Source organism: Paramormyrops kingsleyae, chromosome 12 (genome assembly GCF_048594095.1).
Source record: "Paramormyrops kingsleyae isolate MSU_618 chromosome 12, PKINGS_0.4, whole genome shotgun sequence".
Classification (NCBI taxonomy): Eukaryota; Metazoa; Chordata; class Actinopteri; order Osteoglossiformes; family Mormyridae; genus Paramormyrops; species Paramormyrops kingsleyae.
Genome location: NC_132808.1, coordinates 4,757,115 through 4,778,446, shown reverse-complemented (window position 1 = coordinate 4,778,446; position 21,332 = coordinate 4,757,115). Strand labels below are relative to the sequence as shown.

At 45.8% G+C, this 21,332-nt stretch overlaps 1 protein-coding gene across 4 annotated transcripts in view; it reads right to left on the bottom strand.

Annotated features, from left to right (window-relative positions):
• Window positions 1-3,449: 3,449 nt before the first annotated feature.
• Window positions 3,450-21,332, bottom strand: part of nwd2 (NACHT and WD repeat domain containing 2) — a 33,655-nt gene continuing 15,772 nt past the window's right edge. For 2 of the 4 annotated variants that reach the window (XM_023822757.2, XM_023822756.2), the window contains exons 4-8: window positions 18,265-18,381; window positions 13,405-13,608; window positions 12,421-12,568; window positions 10,855-11,444; window positions 3,450-9,248 (exon numbers count right to left, since the gene is read on the bottom strand). In XM_023822757.2, the coding sequence (XP_023678525.1) occupies window positions 5,358-9,248; window positions 10,855-11,444; window positions 12,421-12,568; window positions 13,405-13,608; window positions 18,265-18,381 (4,950 nt within the window). In that variant the 3' untranslated portion in view covers window positions 3,450-5,357. Of the gene's footprint in view, window positions 9,249-10,854; window positions 11,445-12,420; window positions 12,569-13,404; window positions 13,609-18,264; window positions 18,382-21,332 lie in introns of those variants that run through there. The other 2 variants (XM_023822759.2, XM_023822758.2) reach the window with 2 other exon arrangements.

Genomic DNA, 21,332 nt, shown 5'->3' with positions numbered 1-21,332 from the left:
GCTTCTGAGTCTGTGTAAGTGAATTGGGATCCACCATCTGAAAGATGGAATGCTTTTAGATATATGGCACATTGGTATGATACTTTATATTGTTTTTGTGTATGCTGGAAGACAAAAAATCCTATAGAAATACCCTAATATTCCTTTGAAAGAAACTGGAGACATTTCTATAGCTCAGAAACATGACCCATCTGCAGATGATGACGATTGTCTTGGCAGCAATGGCAGAAACTGCATGAGCCAAGATTTTGTGAAGACGACCAGTGGAGAAGTAGCTTTAGGGTGCTTCATAGCAAAACAAAGCAAGTTACGGGCAGGATATAATGTACAAGGCAGGGAATGTGTAGTTCAGGACTGCTCTTCGAGAGGGGTTTAAGCTAGTGGAAATAAACTGATAAATACCTGGGGCTGTTCGTGCAAAATGAAAGCCTTATTCAAGAAATTTCCTCACCATTTTAATTAATTATACCAAATGTCCCTATGACCCTGTAAAGGATAAGTGGGTGGAAGATATCTGATGATAACATGGTTTAGCGTGTGTCAGATTTCATTTTCTGTCTGTTATTTGTTTTTCTCCATACTGACTACTTTGCTGTTGAAATATGAACTATTTACATAGTTTGGATTACGTTGCATTTCAACATTTCTCAGTTGGCTGCGGATAAGATCAGATTGGTCCTTCGTTATGTGTGCGTTTGAAGCGATGTTACATGACTGTCTGTCACAGATGGTCCCTCACTCTGGCAGCTCTCCTATAGGCTTGTCCATCTTGCTTGTCTGCTCACCCCACCCGGTGCGCAAATCGCATCACTCAAAGCCACCTTAGCTCTGAAGTTTATAGTTGCTCATTCAGCACCAAAAATGTGTTTTGCAGATGATTTAATCCTAAGCAGTTTAAGAAGGGTACACACACACACACACACACACACACACACAGACACACACACACACACACACACACACACACACACATTAAAGTAACTCTGAAGCACATTTCTGAAAGCTACATATGACTGCTCCTGGAAGATTTAGCTACACTTGGTACAAAGAAACTTTGTGTAACTTTTAATATGCTGTGTACATCAGTCTTCCAACCTCTTATCCTGGTCAGCAGGGACCTGTGGCCTAGAGCCTGTCCCAGGCAGCAGAGAGCACAATGCTGGGGTACAGGCCGGTCAGGATGCCAGTGCATCACTGGGCAGGTACGCATGGAGACTCTGTGGGCAGTTTTGAGAATTCAGGAAGCCTAACTGCATGTGTTTGGGCTGCAAGAACATGTGTGAACTCCACAGACACAGATCCTGGGTGGAATTCAAACTCCCCTACCTTAGAGGTCCACAGTGCCACCCTACAGGCCAGGGATGCAATGCTAAAGCAAATTCATGGTTTGCTACATACCTCAGTTTTGGGTTCAGTTTTCGGTGCAATTTTGGTACAGCAGGGAAAACAGTTTGTTTTGAAATTGTTATTAAAATTGCAAACACAAACATGGAGTATGATTGCGTATCTGTAGCAATAAACACCCCTATTGCTGTTTAGTTTTTTCCTTTTTTTTTTTAGCTTGGTCTGAATTTCCTGGCAAATAGACCTTAAATGCCACAGGGAGACTAACATGTTTCTGTCTTGCTCCTGTCACACACACATTCAGATGATGTCGTCTCGAATGAGTTAGAATGTTGGGTGTGTTTCCAGCACGACAGACAATCTTGGTCTTACATCAACCAGTGCTGGGGCGTAATTTATTGGGAAACCAAACGTTCACAAACTGTGGACTATGACTGACTGTAAGTAGCATTAGCTGTAACCAACTCTCAGCCACAATTAGCATGATGTTTTACTTGTGAAATTGCTTTCTGCCTGTCTCAGTCAATGTATTCATTCATTCATTCATTCATTCATTCACTGTGCGTACCCAACAGAAAAGGGTGTGACTGAATGGCACACAGCATACATGTACCGTCATAGCCCTACTACAGACTGTCTGAAATTTGATCTATAGAGCTTAAGATTTACTGTCTAGTTACTACTTAGAATTTATTGCCTTGCACCAGATTCCTTTCTAGAATATGGAATTGTTCCGCTCCATGGCCAACGGTCTTTGGGGACTTTAATGTCTGTGAGCTTGAAGTGGCCAATGCCTGCAAGTACACCTGTCACGTGCGGCATGTTTTCGTGCGCGGGATTGAAGAGCCGGCCTTCCCTTTGTTTCCCTTGTAGGTATAATGTAGCACGTCAGCTAAGGTTTACCAGCTCGCCGCTGTCAGCAAGATTAATGTGTTGGGCCCTCAGCCGGTAGCGTCATGGTGTCTATGAACATTATGAGGATGACTCACCTCGTCCCTGCTTTGAAAAAGGGGGGCAAATAAAGCAAGGCGACCCGTAAAACCGCCAACCACTGAGAGAATCGTCTAGTTTATGGCTGTGGGAGATAGTGTATGGCTAAATCTGAATTTGCAGATATGTCTGATAAATTACTCAGTTTTAAAGCACTGCTGTATACATGCAACCCTTTAAATGTGAGGCAGAATCTCTGTGAGAAGGTCATATTAAGACAGGATATACTCAGAGCCAGGGGACATAAGCTTACTCTAAACAGTCTGGGAAGGTGTGGTCCCTGCAGGCCTTCTATTGCTATGGAAACAGCACGCACACTTGGCACCATGGGAAATAAAAAAAAAAAACAAAAAAGATAGCCCAAAGCAATTATTCATCCATTCATCTTCTATCCACTATCCTAGTCATGGGGGAGAAGAACTGCAGCCTATCTGGGGCAACATATAGGGCACAAGATTGGGGTACACCCTGGATGGGATGCCAGTCCACCGTACGGCTCATACATGCCCGAGTTTGGCACATAGGAGCTGCTAACGAGCATAACTGCATGTCTTTGTCCTGCATGAGGAAACCCAATGCAGGCAGGATATGCAAACTCCACAGAGTCATAGAAGTGGGGTGATGTTCAACCCCCTGGACCTGAAGGTGTGAGCCACCATGCTCCCCTTAGTGATCCTTCTGAGCCACCAGATTACAGGGGCGTCCATGCGGCCGCAGGCTGCACTGCAGGTGTGTAACCTAATTAAACATCCTTCCCCAGGGTTTTCAAAACATTTCAGCTCTCATGCCCATCATTACAGAAGAGGTCTGTACAGGCATTTACCCGCGACTTTGTGGCTTTTTATAATATATTTGTTTAAAAGTTTTATTTTGCTCAATTACTTGAGACATTTGTTAGTTTATTTATTTACTTGGATGTAGTTAGTGCCGCTGACACCATCTCCATGTCAAAGTCTATCCCAATGTGTCAGTTTAACTTTAATTTAAGATAATGAATCTGAACAGCTGACCCCTGCTGGCTGTCTTTTAATATTACAATCATTTTCTATGATACGCATATTCGGGTGCTGTATAAGGATACTGGTCATTTTTAGCTATGGGAAAAAGATCCACTCTGAGGCAAAAGAGAACCATTTTATTACATTAAAAATTTCCATACAAACAATGCATACACACAATTTCATATTGCTCCAGACATTTTTTTGAATTATTCCAGTTATACAACTCTGTAACAAAATGTAAATACAACATTTATGAAAATATAAATCTCTAAACAGTTAAGTCAGTCCTGACAATACAAAGACCGTAGAAACATTCATTACCAGTACATTTTTAAATACATGTCGCAAACCAGTAAGTTATTAAAAGTCATTCAAGTTACATAACATATAATATACTGTATACTGGCTTTTATATTGACACATTCAAATATACTCTTGAACTAGCATTCCATATAATAAGATGTGAGTGGACTAATTTTAAACTTATTAGTAAAGATGATACATTATATCTTGCATGGCTAATGCATTGACACTGAATCATACCAAAATCTAAACAACTTTGCCATGACAAAATTCCAAGCCATTTATTTAACAGGGATTAAGTTCTAAACAACCACAATAAAAATAGACAAACTTGAACCTTTGGCAAATATACTGTATATTGTTGTTCTTTGTAGTGGTTTTTCTCTATATGGGAAAATAAACTTTTGAAAGATAAATACTGCTACAAGTCGTAAGATATAGAAAATATGTCAGAAGAGGGTAATGCATCAACAATGAAACAGTGACATACAATTTTATGGAGTAGCCCTTTATATTTGTATAATGCAAATAAACATGAAACAAACTAATAAACTAACCTAAACTTAAAATAAACCGTCTGAATCCTTCCCCAGGGCACATGAAGAATCTGTTTCACAGTAGACTGCAATCCACACATATCTATATAATCAGGCAAATTAAATTCCTCTTCAGACTTTTGCATTGTTCCTACCTTTATTTAGTTTATCTCCTGACTATACACAACGGAATTTTACATTTTTGCTAGACACAACAGAAACATGAGAGGATCTGAAGTGCTGCTGATACTAAGTCCTACATACAATAAGTTACATCCGGCAGGTGTTTCATACGAGCCTCACTCGTATTGGTTTGATTGGTCAAATAGGAAATTTACAACCTTCTTAACGTTCTGATTTTCCTCGTACTAAGGTAACAGTATTTGAATGTATATATTTGTAAACTGCCAAATCCATAACAAATGCTTATTAGAATGAACACTGTATTTATGAATTCCCTGCATCATCAAAGTTTCCAAAATTCTCAAGGAAAGAAAAAAAAAACTTTTAAAAATTCAGGCACTCACTTTGATTGTATTAAGCACAACAAAACATTTTCTTTAAGGAGTTGCACAATTGTAGCAGCCAAAATAGATATATACACATATAAATATACACATATCTCTTTTTACAGTACCAGAAAATGCCGTGTAATAGTGAGACGGGTAATACAGCTAACAACACAAGTTTAACTTAAACTTGAAAAATCTGCAGCAAGTATTTATAAATAAAAACAAAATAATGGAAAAAATAGTTTAAAATAATGTTACTAATAAGATCAAAATAAAGAGCCAGTAGAAACAATATTAACTAGCATTTGATGTTTTGATATGCTACTGAGTAATAATGGAAATGTAACATTTAGCATTTAACAGTCACTAGGCAGGACTAGTTTGTGGATAAACCAAGTTCAGGGGAGTGTTTGTTGATGGTTAGAGTGCCACCAGTGGCCTGTACTACGAAGCGGGGTTACTGGCTTATCGGGGTAACTTGTCGGATTTAAGGTACCACAGTTTAAATGGACTTCATATTCGTTCACTTACATTTTGCCCAGACTACCTTAAATCCGACAAGTTACCCCGATAAGCCAGTAACCCCGCTTCGTAGTACAGGCCCCAGGTGTTTACCTGCAGTTGCATCACAATGGATCTGTAAACAAGGACTGGCTGCTAAAATTGCACTCTCACTGTAGCAGGTCATTTTTCTTTGTCGGTGTCGGAGTTTCTGCCTCCCCTGAGTCTGAGACGTTTATCGGACTGTCTCTGGAGAAGACCTCGGTGGACTCTCTCCAAATGCAATCCGCGATGGTCTTAAAGGGAAAGGTGCTGCACTTTGGTCGCACCTTCTGGGAGGCATTATTGACTATCTGACGGCTATTGGATGTGGCAATTTTGATCTTTAGTGCAGCGTCAACACGATCCACTACAGTGTAGGTGCCAATGCTGCCATCTTCAAAGCCCACAATGATGTTGAGGGCTCGCTGGGCCAGGCACAGGAAGGTTGGGGTCTTGTACAAGGAGCAGGTACCAATGCTCTTCCCATCAGCTAGCCTCATGACGATGAGGCTAGATACCACACCAGCATCGTCGTCCTCATCGCAGTTTCGGAAGCAGATATAGACCAGGTAGCGTCCATCACGTGAGAGCTTCTGCTTCCATATAATGCCGGCAGCATGGACAAGCCGAAGCTTGCCGCTATGCAGGTCCAGTACATTGATGTTCTCATCTCCCTTAGATACGATACCCAGTTTTCCATTTGGGGAGATCTGGAAGTCTTCCAGAGTCTTCAAGAAGTTGCTGGGGAGCTGCACTCTTCGACAAATGGACTCATCTGCAATGCTCCAGATGAACACAGTCTCTGTGGATGTGATAAAGACGACAAAATCTGGACAATCTGGGATTAACTTGAAGTTGACGATTGTGATGCCGTCGTCACAGACAAATTTTTTGGATACGCTGCCAGACCAGAGGCTCACAGCAAGTAACTTGTTTTTTGTTATTCCCACTAAGAAGGTATTGGCTGTAGTGATCAAGGCATTCTGCAGTGATACCAGGATATTACATACCTTGTGGCCTGTGGCCAGCCTCCATACCCTGGATGCATTCTGCTCACAGAGAGACACCACAAACTGGTCATTGTGGGTGATCAAGATTTGGGAGATCCTCTGGCCATTGATCCGGAAGATATTTTCACCTGTCGTTGTCTGCCAGATGTACTGGCTGCATTTGTCATCAGAAGTCACCATAAGATCCCCAGATGAAGTCAGGACACAGTTATCGACAATGCCTTCATGCTTGAACACAGTCTCAATGAAACCGGTGCTGAAGTTCCATTTGTGGACGGACTCTGATCCATCCGTTGTGTAGATAAAATCCTCTCTACTAGACAGCTGCAGACTCTGAATGCGCTTCCCAGTTTTGTCAATGTTTGACATAGCAGTAATGATGTCAATGTCCCAAACTGAGAGCACTCCACTGCTGGCTACTGACAAGAGCAGGTTGTGATGACTGGACTTGATTAGTTTCACAATAGCTCCTGAGATCTCCACTAGGCTTGCCATACACTGGCCACTATCCCTCCTCCATACAAAGACTGATGAAGTATTTTCCATAGATGCAACTATGCTCTCCCCTTTCTTGGAGAGTACAGCTGCCACAAAGCGCTCACTGCGTTTGGCTTTGAACTTCTCAACCATTTTCCACAATCTGGTGTCCAGAACCTCTATGCTCTCAACTTTGCAGATGAGAATGGAGCACTGGTCTTCTGATAACTCAATGCCTATCACCTCACTCTCATCACCTCTGCAATCATAGTCCTCAATGATCCGTGGGTTTGTGATCTCTTTTGTGTTCCAGACTGAGAGACTGCCCTCATTATCGATCATCACCATCTGATGAATTGTGTCTAAGATGAGGAGAGACTTGACGAATCCCCCAGAGAACTCTGATGTTACAGTGGCTAATTTGTCACCACTGCCAAGGTGGAAAATTGATGTGGTGTTTAGGTACTGTCCACAGAATGCATACATACCATCTGGAGAACACTCAACACAGGTGACCTCGTACCAACAGTGGAATTGGTACAGAGGCCAACCATAAAGCAAATCAATGACACTAACATCTTTGCTGGCTTCTAGCCAAGCGAGAGCATGATGACTGGACAAGGTGAAGCCATTGATGAAGGCAACCCCTCCAGTAACTCCACAATGTTTAGAGCCTTTCACCTCCACTTCAGACAACAGGCATGACTTGTGGTTGTCATAAATGAGCAGTGTGTTTTTAGTGGTGGCCACAACTAAATACTTTTCATCACTGGTGAGTCTGATCCCTAAGACAACAGAGCGTGCAGTGTCGATTTGTCTCAGAAGTTGTCGGCTTTCCACATCCCATGTGCTGACGGATCCATCCTCTAGTGCTACAATGACAATGTTGGGGGCGAAGGTTGGAAGAATGTCCACAATCTGCATGTAGCTGGAGCACAGAGGCAATCTTTCTGGAGTGTAGGTGACGTCCATTGAGGAGTGCAGGGGCACGATTGAGCAGTACTTAGGGCCATCTTTGTCACATTCCAGCAGGAGATGCCGGAGTTTTGGCAGGGAGGTGACCACAGGCAGAAGCCTCTGCTGAAGCTCAGCAGACAGGGAGCTTGGGTTCCGAGTCACCTTAATCTTGATGCTACGCAGAGTCGTGGCCAGGAACTTGAGTTCTTTCTCCTGTGAGTAACTGTAGGCTAGGTCAATATCTGCTAATGCCTTGTCAAACTGCCCAATCTTGATCATGGTATACAACCAGCTGAAGTTCATGATGACCCCAAATGTGAGATCATCCATCCGGCCACTCCGAGTGAGGTGGTAGAGAAGCTCTGTCATTTTCCGGTGGTTGACAAAGAAGATGTCTGGCTCCAGGAGGTTGCACTGAAACACCCATGGCTGCTCTGGAGTTTGTCTGTCATATGAGTGCTTATCAGCTGTAGCTTTGTCGCTGTGGTGATGGGGGTTCCTGTGATGAGATATGTTCAAAGAGTCAAAGTGATTGTTGTCACAGTGGAAGATTTTCTTCCTCCCACCCGACCAGGTCCCTAAGAAATACTCTGCCAGGAGACTGTGCATCTGGTGAACATCCTCCTCGTTGCTGAGATAAAGCTTTTGGGCAATTAGGTGCAAGTGCCTGTTAGCCCACACCATCAGTGTCACATTCCGCACCTGCCTCTCGATGAGGTACCCCTCGAGTTCCTCTTTGAGCTGGGCGATGAGACAATATGATATCCGTAGTGGGCTCTTGAGGTTGGAACTCACCATGATGTCACCAAGGACACTGTTGTCTAAGGAAAGTATGTCCTCCAACTCCATCTCTGTCAGTCCAGATCGGGCCATAGTGATGTACCCCAATGCTCGGAACACAAACCGTGAACCCAGCTTATTCTCAATGGAGTAGAAGAGCTGCTCAATGCTCTCATGCACTGTTGAGCACAGTGAAGTTTCATCTACGTCCTTGTGTGATCTCCAGTGCTGCACTTCCCGGAAGATGAGGTTGACAAACATTGGCAGGGTGCACTTAGCTAGTGCCTCATTGACATAGATCTGCTGCCCTGAGGTGACCTTACGCTTGATATTAAGGAGCTGGTGCTTGAGGGTCTGGCTACACATCTTCCGGTCATGTTGCATTAACTCCACGTAGCGGCTCTCGTCCTGGACGAGGCAACGTAACCTCTGTAGGATGCCATGCTTATTGGGTAATGTAGAGACCACCACCCGGACAGCCCGTGGCAGGTGTGCTGGAAGCCACCACAGCTTCCGTGCCTCGTCTGCTTCAGAGAGCTGTTCTAAGGCATCCAGCAAGATGACCAGTGGTCGCTGCAAGGAGGCCTCATTCAGCAGGCTCACCAGCAGCTCCCGCATCTCACGGATCTTGTTGGGCAGGAAGCGGATCAGACAGCAGTAGTTGATGGCGATCTGCTCACAGATGCTCTGCAGGAGTGTGCGGAGGTCAGTGGAGAATTCTGAGGATCCAATGAAACGGACGATGACCACTGGGTCACTCTCTGGGCCCATTTCTTTCTGAAGCCAGGAGTAAGCCTAAAATAAAGAAAAAAAAAACATTAATTGGAACCTCATTTGTTCCAAATTACTGATACTGATAAGTACTGTAAGAAAGAAGAACTCTGGAAAAAACTGGGATCATGTCGAGTATGCTTTGACATTAGGTTTAGAGTTAGGGCTAAGGTATAGAGCAGAACCTTTGTTTAATGGCTGTGGCATCCTGCTCTATGCTATATGATAAGAATGAAGAGACTTCTCTGATCTCCATTGCTAAATTCCCCCCATATTCACACATGAACCTACCATTTACCCCAACTAAAGGCATTATAGTAACTGAAATATCAAAAATATTCTCTAATTAAACTATGTGATCTGACAGTTAGTACTCCGTTCCAACAAATAAGGCTGTGCCCTAAATTACCGTTTCCCAACCCAGTCCTCGTGAACCGTTAGACTGTCCACATTCTTGCTCCCTTCCAGTTCCCAATAAGAGCAAAAACCTGGACTGTCTGGGAGTTCGCATGAACTGGCTTGGGAAACACTGCCCTAAATGACAAAGGGTGGGTCAGACCACTGTCCTACAGGCAGGGGATGCCAAAGGGTGTTAAGCTATGTGTTTGCAGACCTCAATTCATCTGCCTTATCAGTTTGCTGCCTCCCTGTGGTCCTCTGCCGCTAATCATGAGGTTGGGGTTTTGGCTGAGTCTTAACGCACTGCAGAAAGAGCTGCCTCACTTTGGCTATGCGCCATGGTGACTGTAGCCAGGCAAGCTGTGGCTCCCTGCCCATATCCCACAAAGTAAATCACTACAAAAGGGGAAGTCATGGCATCAATTATTAAGGCTAAAGAAACTGGCTCCCGCTCAGGCCTCCCACTACAGGGCACTGCAACATGACTCTAATGCATCTGGGTAGCCAGGTGGCTGGGACACAGTGCCATGCCAGCTGGGATGTGTGTTCAACTGACCAGACACGCACACACACACGCACATGTAGGGTAAACATATCCTTATGGGGACCGCTCATTCATTTCAATGGGAAAAATGCTAACGCTAACTATGACAACCCTAACCCCTACTCTGCCCTAACCATAACCATAAGTAACCTAACAAAATACAAGAGTGTTTGCATTTTTAGTTTTTTCATAGCAGTCACCGATTTTTATAAAATACAGTTTTCCCTTATGGGGACCAGGAAACCGGTCCCCATAAGGGAAAAAAAATGGATATTTTTCACGTTATGGGGACATTGTGTCCCCATAGGAATAGGTAAACCCGCTCGCACACACACACACACACGCAGAGCAAAACAGGCACACAACAAACCAAACAGATGCATCAAGAGTAACACTGACAGGGATGCAAAAGTATTAATATACATGCCAATATTTATCAATTTGTAAAAGGAAATTGGACAGAGGGAGGTAGCGATACACTGAGGAAGAAATATTGTTCACTGTTTTGGCCTCCATCATAATTCTATATCTGGCTGTTCTCACATGCACCCTAACATTATAAATGTATGCATACCCCCCCCCAACACCATGAAATAACCTTGCAGAATAATATATGCTGTGGTATATATGCCCTCATGCAGTCCTTGGGCACTCCATTCTCACTCTCTTCTGATTCATGTGTCTTACCTGTTTGGCTGCCTCTGCTATGAGGAGGGTCTTCCCTGTGCACGGTCCTCCATAAACCACCAGGGGGCTCACTCTGCTGGCCTTGGTGGGCAGCATATACCTGTGGATCACACTGAGAGCCTCACACTTGTACTCGTACAATGATGAGTAGGTCTTGCACAGGGACAGGTGCTGTAGGATCTCATCGTAAAGTGGGTCTGTCTCAGTATCGAAGTTCTGCTGCACAGTGGCCTGAATGATATCCACCATATCCTCATAGAACTGCTTGCAGAGACCTTCGACGTAGTGGCTCTCCACCTCTTGTGAGTAGCCCAGCTTCATGTCGCAGTGCGTGACTGAGGAGTAGACTCGCAGGTTGGAGGCTGCCACAATGGTCGGGATGAACTCATCGCGCACCTTCTGAAGCTGCTCGTAGGCCTCCTGGTTACGCACGGCGCGATCGCCGTTCTGCGTGATATCCATGTAGCGGGCCATCTCCGGCAGCTTGGCGTAACGCTCTAAGTTGGCGATTTTCCGGATGTAACACACACATTTCTTCAGAAAGGCTGGCGTCTGCTTGCCCAGGGCGAAGTCTAACTCATCCTCGAGAGCTAGGAGAATGATACAGGCAATCACATGAAAGCACAGCATGCATAACAGTCCCAATACTGAACATCCGAAGGTTCCCGTGGTGTGCTGAAGCACAAGCTGGTCATGAAGCTGTTTCTTTACCCTTAAAAGAAGCAACGGATGTTCACTTCTGCAACTGGCCAGCAAACATCTAGGGCTCTGGTCTCTTGGGCTCAGGTGTACGTCTCTAAACCTTCTCTAAAATCAACTAACATGATAAAATCACACTGATCCACAATGGCAATGCAGTATCAGAGTTTTATGGTTTGGTTCACAAGCCAAAACGTAAAAAGGTTGTATCACTGAAAAATATCTTCAAATCATTTTCTAGCCCAAAGCCTTTGGCACTTAAAATCTGGTTGATTTTTTTTTCTTTTTAAAACTTTAGTAACTTTTTTCACAAAGCCAATAATGGTTCTTACATTTACAGAACACACTGAAAATCTGAAAACATGTGCCTGAGTGATATTTTCTTGTAAATATATTGATTTCTGATTATTTCACCTCACATTTGGTCTAAGCAGCTCACATTTACACTACATGTTAGCTAAATTATGAATCGACAAAAGCTTAAAAGATCCATGACACAGGGAAGAAGTAGATCTTCAGTTATATTTTAAAGTACGTCAAGTTATGACTAAGCTACAGACAAGGGCGTAGGTTTGGTTGCAACATTGGAAGGGACCAAATTAGCCCAGAATCCCCCACACTCCTTAAAACACCCAGCACCCCCACGACATTGCTGGGGACATACTCTACTGTCCATACCCACACCCATGGTTACAGATAAAGCAGTCTTTGCATTTGCCTTTCTGTTCATCATTGGAAGCTGGCTCCATCTACACAGAGTCAATGTTTCCTCATGATTCATGGGGTCTAACAGGGGAACATGACAGAAGTGAATGGGTTGCTACAGGTGCTGCTCGGGGTGGAGATGGCTGTACCAGTTGTCCTCACCGGAGCAGAGGAACCTCTTGCCCTGGGTGCTTTTCATGGTGCCCTTCTCCTGTAGGTGATGGACGGCGGTATGGAAGATCTTCTTGATCTCCTCTGACACACTCCGCCAGGCCCTGTCTGTCTTGGCCTTGGTGCTTCCTGATTCCATCTAGCAGACAAACACAGGCCCGCTGTCTTAATGCCCTTATCACGTGTCTCCCTTTTTTGGTCAGGTGGGGAACATGCATGGAGGGACAGTAAGATGGAGAGAGAGACGGAGACAGAGAGAGAGAACGTGTGGTAGAAGGACACTGGCTTTGGATTTATGAGGACTCCTCTGTGTGGACTGGGCCTGCTGCTTTTTCCATTTTCACCCTGCAGTGATTCTGAACGATAACATCCCCCCAGTCTACATTTGGACACAGTATAATAGGCTTTTAGACAAAAAAAATTACCCTCAGTTTCGACTGGCACAAATATATGTTTAGTTTAGTGTACCAAATACATTGCTGATTTTACATTTTAAAAATGCAGCAAATAAATATAGAGTGAATTTTACATCCTGTGGACTGGCTGCCATCTTCACCTATTTTTTGCCTCCTCTAGGGGGCACCCAGGGCAGTGAGCACATCTCATACCTTTCAGGAGATAATAACATTGCAGCGTCTCAAAAACTGGAAGCTAGAGTGACTCCCATCTCTCCAAAGAGCATTGCTAACTGACGACCTGAACAGTATTGTGTAATGCTGTTCAGAAGTCTTGTTCCAGGATTGTACTGGGGTGCTACATTGTATTGTGCTATGTGTATGTGTATGTGTCTGTGTCCATGTGGGTGTTTAGCAGGAAGACTAACACATTGATACATTTTGGGGGGTGGGTGGTGTTTGTTGATTACTGTGACAGTAAACACTGTAATTTCTGCTAATTCCTTCACTGGAGAGTCCTCGTGCAGCTGTAAAGCTAAGCAAGCTTTGAGTCCTTCTTGTTCTCAATGGCACTGCATACCGAGTTCTGGTAGTTCTTCAGCATCTGAGCCTTGGGTTTGATGTAGTAGGCCGGCGGGACAGAGTTCTCGTCCCGGCAGTACCACTCCTCCAGGATATGCGTATCCAGCCCCACTTCCACAGCGGCGTCCAGGATCATTTCAAACTCCGCTGACTCCACCTCTCCTGGCACACGTATGCTGCCATACTTCTCACCGACCAGCCCCTGTTGGTGGCACAGAGGGAGAGCGGCAGGTCAAATAAGGACATATGATGAGAAACTGTGAGCAGTGTAAGCGTTTGTCCATAACCAGACTAAAAACGAAGGGGTTAACTAAGACGTGTAGACCAGCCAAAACCCAAAACTGTGCCAGTGATTATATAAGAAATATAGCTTTGGTCTATTACATGAAAATTACTGTTAGTTGTGCTCTGAGGCTTATAAGCAACATTAGTACTGTCCACTTGGCAATGAAACTATTTTTAGAGAAAGATAAAGACAGTACTGAAAATGAGAACTGGAGAATGAGGACATTCAAAGCTGGGCTGCATTAACAAAGGAGACTGTATCAGTGACATGAGGGGATCCTTCACACAGCACACAGCTGGCTCCACCATGACAGAGAAGGGAGCGAAACGGGAACCCAGAATATACGCCTCGATAAACCCCCCTTTGCCGAGTAAAGGATGCGACTCACAACGGCAACTTGGAATTCCCTGCACATCTGGCTTTGAAGGCAGCCGTTTTACTTCTGTACTACTAATCTGCAGTAGTGCCACCTGCTGCAGTGGAGTGATAATCCTGCCCTGTGAAGCACCTAAAGTTCTGACTCAGAACCTGTTCTTCACCAGGGTACCTTTGGTCTCAGTGTGAGTCACCCAAAGCCACATCTCAAAATCTCACTGGGCACGTATTTTGCTTGGAGCTGTGTTGAAGCTTGACAAAACACTGGAGGTCTTTTCACCCTCTGGGCTGAAGTGCGGCGTGCTGAGCGCTGCGCTATCTCAACCAGTCCCATGTATCCTGTAGACTGCCCAACTCCTCACACCTCAATGTTGATGGCAGAGTGTGATGCCCTCAATGACCTTGAATTTGCAGGCCCGCTTTGCAGAGGAGGGTGTGTTAGATTTGGCAACGCCTCATGACCATCAGCATGCAGAGGAACAAGGGGAAAGGGGGCGGAGTTTTCCAGTTCAGTTCAGTTGAGTGGGGTAGTAGAAAACCAGGTAACCTTGGTCATTAGCAATGCATGTCCCCTACTCCAACTGCCAATCACATTCAGCCATTCATGTCTGAAACATCCCCTCTGATTCTCTATCTTCTCCTTTCTTTGCTTTTCCGCCAATAACCTTCAAATAGTCACTCTTTATGGTCGGTGCATTACCTTTGTTAGGAAGACAATACCGCTTCAGAGGTACATGAGGCTTTCAATAGCCGTGAAATCAAAAGCGATTCCTCCTAAGAGGTGTCGAGCAATTATTTTTCTGTGTGCACACATTCGCTGGCGTGGAAGCAGAGATGAGTTTTTAAAATGGAGAGATGCCGGCAGCCGTTTGGGTGGACGTCAATGTGAAGCGCATGCTGCTTTTCTTAGTCGATGGGATGCAGATCCTGGGAGGCAAGCTTCACGTTAATGAGTCAGCCCACACACATCAGTGAACTCACTCACAGCACCATGTGTACGCTATAAAAAAACGCTTCTTTTCAATAGGTTTTGACAAAGGCTGTCAACATGAGGTTATCTCTCTTTCTGAGATGAAGTCTAACGGATGCCTGTGTTGATTATCCAAGACAGTCCATCAAGTTTTCCTATTTTTAGCATTTCTGCAGCTGAGTGTGGAAAAGACAAGCCTTCTTGATTGTGGTATGAAAGCTGTAACAAACCTTATTGTTAGAGAAAATATGCAAGAATAAGTCCAGCACCCCTGCCTTCCCTAGAGCGAAAGCTGGAAGTCAATAACAGCAAAGTGGTTTAATGGCGTAATACTACATTACAGCTTCTTGGCGCAGGAAAACTGCAGCTTTGAAGAAACATTTTTGTTTACATCTTGTTGACAGCTTTTTTTGCTTCCTTTCTGGTGCCGTGGCGCTGGCAGGGCTGTTTCCTGCTGTTTTGCTTCTTCGGTACCTTGCAGACGTGAATCTGCAGCGATTATTCTTATTAACGATGGGGGAGGTGCGATGGGGTGCAGTGAATCGCCAAGAAACGTGGCAGCTTTCATGTACTTGGGCCATCGTCAGGGCAATGGGCCTCTGCCTTGGCCTCTGTTCCCTCACACACACACACACACACACACACACACACACATGCACACACACACACAAACAGTCACAATGGATGACGATCCAGAAAAAACATGTCCCCACCCCCCACACACACACACTCGCTGTTCCCAACAGTTGAGAGATGACTCCATTGGCCCAGCCTGCTTGGCTTGCTGTCAACGCCGGCTGTTTGAAATGCAGCCAAGACGGTGGCGGCATCGCTGCAGATGAGCACAAACAGCTTCAGGTTTCTTTGCTCCGTTTCCTGTCAGTGGCTAAACCAGCCTGAACCGAAGAACAAAACAGCACTGATTCTGCATCCTGCCCCGCGTCGATGTTTCAGCCAAATGCCTCATAGCCTCAGCCCAGTGGAGGATCCAACATGGTGTTCCTCTAACAGCAGGCGTCCAGCTTATGGTCATCCTATGACCTCATACATACAATGGGATTCTTTCATTACATGAACTCCCTCATAACCTAAGGGGATTTTGATGAAGTGTGGTGTTCTCTCTCTATGGGGGTGTTTTCCTGGATTTATTTAAAGTATCACTGAAATAATTTTTATGGATTTCTTCGGAAGGATTAATGTTCAAATGAAACCATATCAGAAATGGCTGTATCATGTTACACTGGCAAAACATGAAGACATTGTGTGATGCAGTAATATCAGCTGAAAGTAATGGACAGATATTATGTGTCTAGTGAACAACAGCTTAAAAGAAGGCAGGTAAAGAAAGCAGCAGACAAGCAGGACTCACACTCAGCAGGACGGACATGCTCCACTGGAGCTTCACGCACGCCTGCTGACGATAGCCCATTTTAGGACCCTGCACTGCCTTAGCATCTCTCAGCGGCTCCCTGAGGCCGGGCCAGAGTCCAGTCAGCCAGCCAGAGAGGGAAGTGGTGAGGGGGAGGGGCTTGCTTGGCGACAGGAGGGGAGGGGTCAGGGGGTGGGGCTTGCTTGAGGACTGGAGGAGAGGGGTGAGGGGGCGGGACTTGCTTGAGGACAGAAGGAGAGGGGTGAGGGGGCGGGACTTGTTTGGGGAATGGAGGGAAGAGTGAGGGGGTGGGGCTAGTTTGGGGACAGGAGGGGGGTGAGGGGGCAGTTCTTGCTTGGGGAATGGAAGGAAGAGGGAGGGGGTGGGGCTAGTTTGGGGAATTGAGGGAAGGAGGTACTTGTTGTGTCTGTGCAGTTTTGTTGATTTTAGAGCCGTGGAAGAATAGATATTGAGGAGATGGAGATAAACTGGGGAACATGACTTATTAGAATTAGGTGATCAGTGGTCATTGTCAACACACCACAGCACCCATATGTGACTTTCGTGACTAATTCAGCCCCCCGGGGGCAGTGTTTGGGGGCGGAACCTTGCTCAGGGTACCTCAGTGGTGCCTTGCTGGTCGGGGATTCGAACCTGCAATCTTTCAATTACAAGTGTGCTTCCTTAACCATCAAGCCACCACTTCCCAAGGCCAGATTACATTTATGCATTAATTGACTGGTGTCCTGTCCAGGATGTGCCCTGCGTAGATAAGTGGTTGCACGGACGGATGGATAAAATGAGTGTGAATTTTTCATGAGTGATGGTACAGATGTCACAGAGAGATGGAGAGGCCTCATTGTGTCTGACAGATGAGAGGTGCTGCTTACATGACACGCATGCGGCTGCATCTGTCGTGTGCCACACGGGGACTGAACACCGGCTGGTACGCAGGCGGCGAGGGTAACAGGTGCGGAGGGTAACTTCAGCTGGCTCATGTCAATGCTCTTTCTGCACAGCATAAGGCTCGGCCTCAATGTCATTTCTGATAGGAAGAATAATTCTAGCGCTGACCAGTTGATGAGCTCCTCTACTGCACTGCCCATGTCACAACTAAATGTTTTCATTTAATTCAGGAGACACATTTTTGGTCATTTGCATAACGGGTCATGCAAATGTAGTCGTACTTCTTTGTGTAAAATGCTATTTAATGCAGAAGCATATTTAGGGTCAGCCTTAGAGTTTCAGCTAGGGAGCAGAGGAGGGGGTCTTGTTTGGGGACACCCCAGACCCCTGATAGCTCTCCAGCCACAGTGCCACCTGCCTCTGCACACACTTCTTTTACATTTTAATCAGTTGGGATCAATTTCACTAGGAAATTCTGCTTCCCAGTGCTGCTCTGTCATGTGAAACAACCTCAGAAAAATTGCCCGTTTCACGTCTGTAACCTGGAAACCTCTGCAGGGTTCTGATTCCCCCACTCATACTCTCTGCAGCCCCCCCCCCCCCCCCCCATTCCTGAATAGTGGGCCGGACTGCAGCAGGTATTAAGTGGCTGGGATGCAGCTGCAGTGAAATGTTTAAAAACAAGGGGTAGCGGGGTGGTGGGGGGGGTTGTATGTTTTATTCTCGTCCCCATGATGACAGTCCATTCTGAGGCAGCGGTGGGGGTGGGGTGGGGGGTTAACGGCAGATACTGTTACATATATATTATATTACATATATATGTTACATATATATTAAATATTAGGAGAAGCAGGAAGCAGCACTGGACAGAGGCTCAAGAGACACTGTGGGACAGGACACAAGGAGGGGGGCACGGGGGGGGGGGCGTAAAAGCATATCGTCTTATACCCACAACAAAACATGGACCTGCGGAGGTCTTCAAGCACTCCTCCAGCATCTTCATCCTCATCTGCTGGAGCTCTGGGCTGTCCCACTCGTCAGGGTCCAGCCCCCAGTATAGGTCCACCACCTGGGGAAGAGACACATGGTCAGATTCTGCCCCATAAACAAGGAGCCAATATCTAGCCGAATCCAGGCGGGTCCACGGGGCCGCAAGAGAGCAGGGCACTGTACACGTGGGGATTGTTTTCCATATAAAAAGCCGGAAGGTGCGCAGTCAGGTGTAAAATGCTCATGTTAATGTTGAACTTCAGCTTTCTGTTTGACCTCGCCTTCCAGCACGTGGGTGAGGCCCACTCAACGGCTGGCTGAGCCTCAGCAGAGAGAAGCGGCCAGACACAAGGCCTCAGTGTGACCTCAGCAGCACCACGCCAGGCCTGACGCATGTCCTGCCAGCATGCAAACACGTCCTTCACTGGGGGAAGAGCTCAGCCTCCAGGCATCGCAGAACTGCCATTCAGTGCTGGACTGGCTGAATATAATGCACATTTACCCTATTGTATATGAATTATCATATATCAGATCCATTTTTTTTGACGGCCCTCCTACGCTACAGCAGATTTCGTAGGCTATGCTGACTGGACTCCTTCTCCAAGGAGCCTAGGTGAGACCCGGTCATCCGCAGCTGTGCTTCTTCACAGATCTAGTGGTTCCAAAAACAGGCTTAACTAAGCTGTCCACAAGGGTGGACACCATGCGTAAAAGAGCTCAAGGACCAGCTGGCAGACGTGAGCCCCCCCCCAAGGATCTCGGACTGAGATTCTGTTGAAGCCCCACAGGTAGTGCTGTAATTTCAGCACGGGTCATTAGCTGTTCTGTCACTCTGTTATCCCACCGTGACGCCCTGGGCTACAGTTTTGTTGGGTAAGGAGGGGGAGCGGCTTCCAAGTGGGCTTGTTGGGCTGTAAATAAAAGCACTAACCCCCCCCCCCCCTGCCCTGCCCGGCCCCCAGGCCCACCACACCTCCTCAATTACGGCGCGCTCTGCCAACACCTGAAATTAATTTCCAAGTGATTGTCTCTCCGTGTCAGGGAGGGGCGGGCCATGCAGACTTCTGGAAAACCACACGTGAAGTATTTGTTGCTGGGAGAGCCGTAATGGTGTCCCTGGGGACCAGTGCTGCCCTCAGCTGGGAGATGCAGATGACCTGTATGGGAATGCGTGTTCTCTTTTCTCTAAATGGGTCACGTTTGCCTTCTGCCCCTGAGAATATGAGCTCCACACGTTCCATTTATTCGTAGCATTAACCTCACTACCTCTGACTCTGACTGCAAATGCAATCAGAGTCAGAGCTCCTGGAAAATGGGGAAATGGCCGCCACACCCTGAATCAGTTACAGTCTTTAGCACGTGTGGGGTAATTTTCACAGACTGATTCTTAGTCAGAATAATGCAGACACTCTTTGCTACTGTGCCAACATCACAGTTATGATTCTGGTGATTCCGCTTTTGAGAAAACAAACCAGAAATGAGATTACAGCAAACCTAATGCCAGGCAAAATCACACATTTCCATATGTCAGTTACATTTCATTATCCCTTAAAGTAATTCACCATGATTCCATCTTGCAGCACCATCAACATTGCTGCTAACTGATGTCATTAGACAAACACCTTGACCGCATGTCGCTCTATAAGCAGTGTTATCTAATCAAAAATATTAAACAAAGCAATTGCTATTAGGAAGACTAGTTATGGAAACTTCACCTCATTAGCTTTTAGCTAAGCCCATAAACTCAGCTTTGAGTTATGGTGCATGTAAAGTAAACCTTTCTGAGGTTAATTCAGTTCTGATCTGTGGATTGAGCTATGCAGTGAAATCAATCCCGCTTTCTGGGGTAACACTATACCATGTATACCAAGGAGATTCAAAGGAGCAGTGAAAAGTCTATTTTAGGATTGAACAACCAAGGCAACAAACACATTTACCAATACAAATATCTATTTCTTTCAAGGTGCCCTGGAAGTTGTAATAGTTCCTTCCTTGTATTTATACGATCAGCATTAAAAATAGGGGTAGGTTCAATGTATTAATAAGATTTTGACCGAGGTCTTCAGTCTGACTGGAAGCTCTTGTAGGAGTGGTTTTGAGTGAGTCACCAATTGTGGAGGAGGAGACCTCAGGTTGAATGACAGATGGAGCAGTGTACTGTCCCTGTTAAGGAGTGCTGGCATTGGATTGGTCCCCATTTCAGAGGCGAGCCCTCTGCTTTGACTGACAAGAGTGGGAAGGACTCATGTGCTGACTACACAGCTCTGCCCCTCAGCACAAAGAGGTTGCAGATCCCCCTGTATCGAGGGGCCGAAATTATGCACAACTGTGACCTAAGAACTGCCAAGACTGCTTTTAATGAGAGAGCTGAAATAAGATGGTCAGCTACTGAACTGAGACGTTACAGTGACAGGCGTAGGAAAAGGGCAGATTATATAGACTTCAAATAAATTAAAAGAAGAGATGATAATTAAATAAAAGGTATAGATGTGAATGTATAATGTGATACACATGTAACGGAGTCACTGCTGAGACAGTAAGACATCCTCTGCGTATAAACCCTCATGCCTAGGGAGCTGAGCCTTGGGCGTATAAACCCTCATGCCTAGGGAGCTGAGCCTTGGGCGTATAAACCCTCTTGCCTAGGGAGCTGAGCCTTGGGCGTATAAACCCTCATGCCTAGGGAGCTGAGCCTTGGGCGTATAAACCCTCATGCCTAGGGAGCTGAGTCTTGGGCGTATAAACCCTCATGCCTAGGGAGCTGAGCCTTGGGCGTATAAACCCTCATGCCTAGGGAGCTGAGTCTTGGGCGTATAAACCCTCATGCCTAGGGAGCTGAGCCTTGGGCGTATAAACCCTCATGCCTAGGGAGCTGAGTCTTGGGCGTATAAACCCTCATGCCTAGGGAGCTGAGCCTTGGGCGTATAAACCCTCATGCCTAGGGAGCTGAGTCTTGGGCAGTGCTGTAAGTCCTGATGACAGCAGGCATGGAGGATCTGTGAAAGCCTCCCCATATACCTTGGAGCAGGA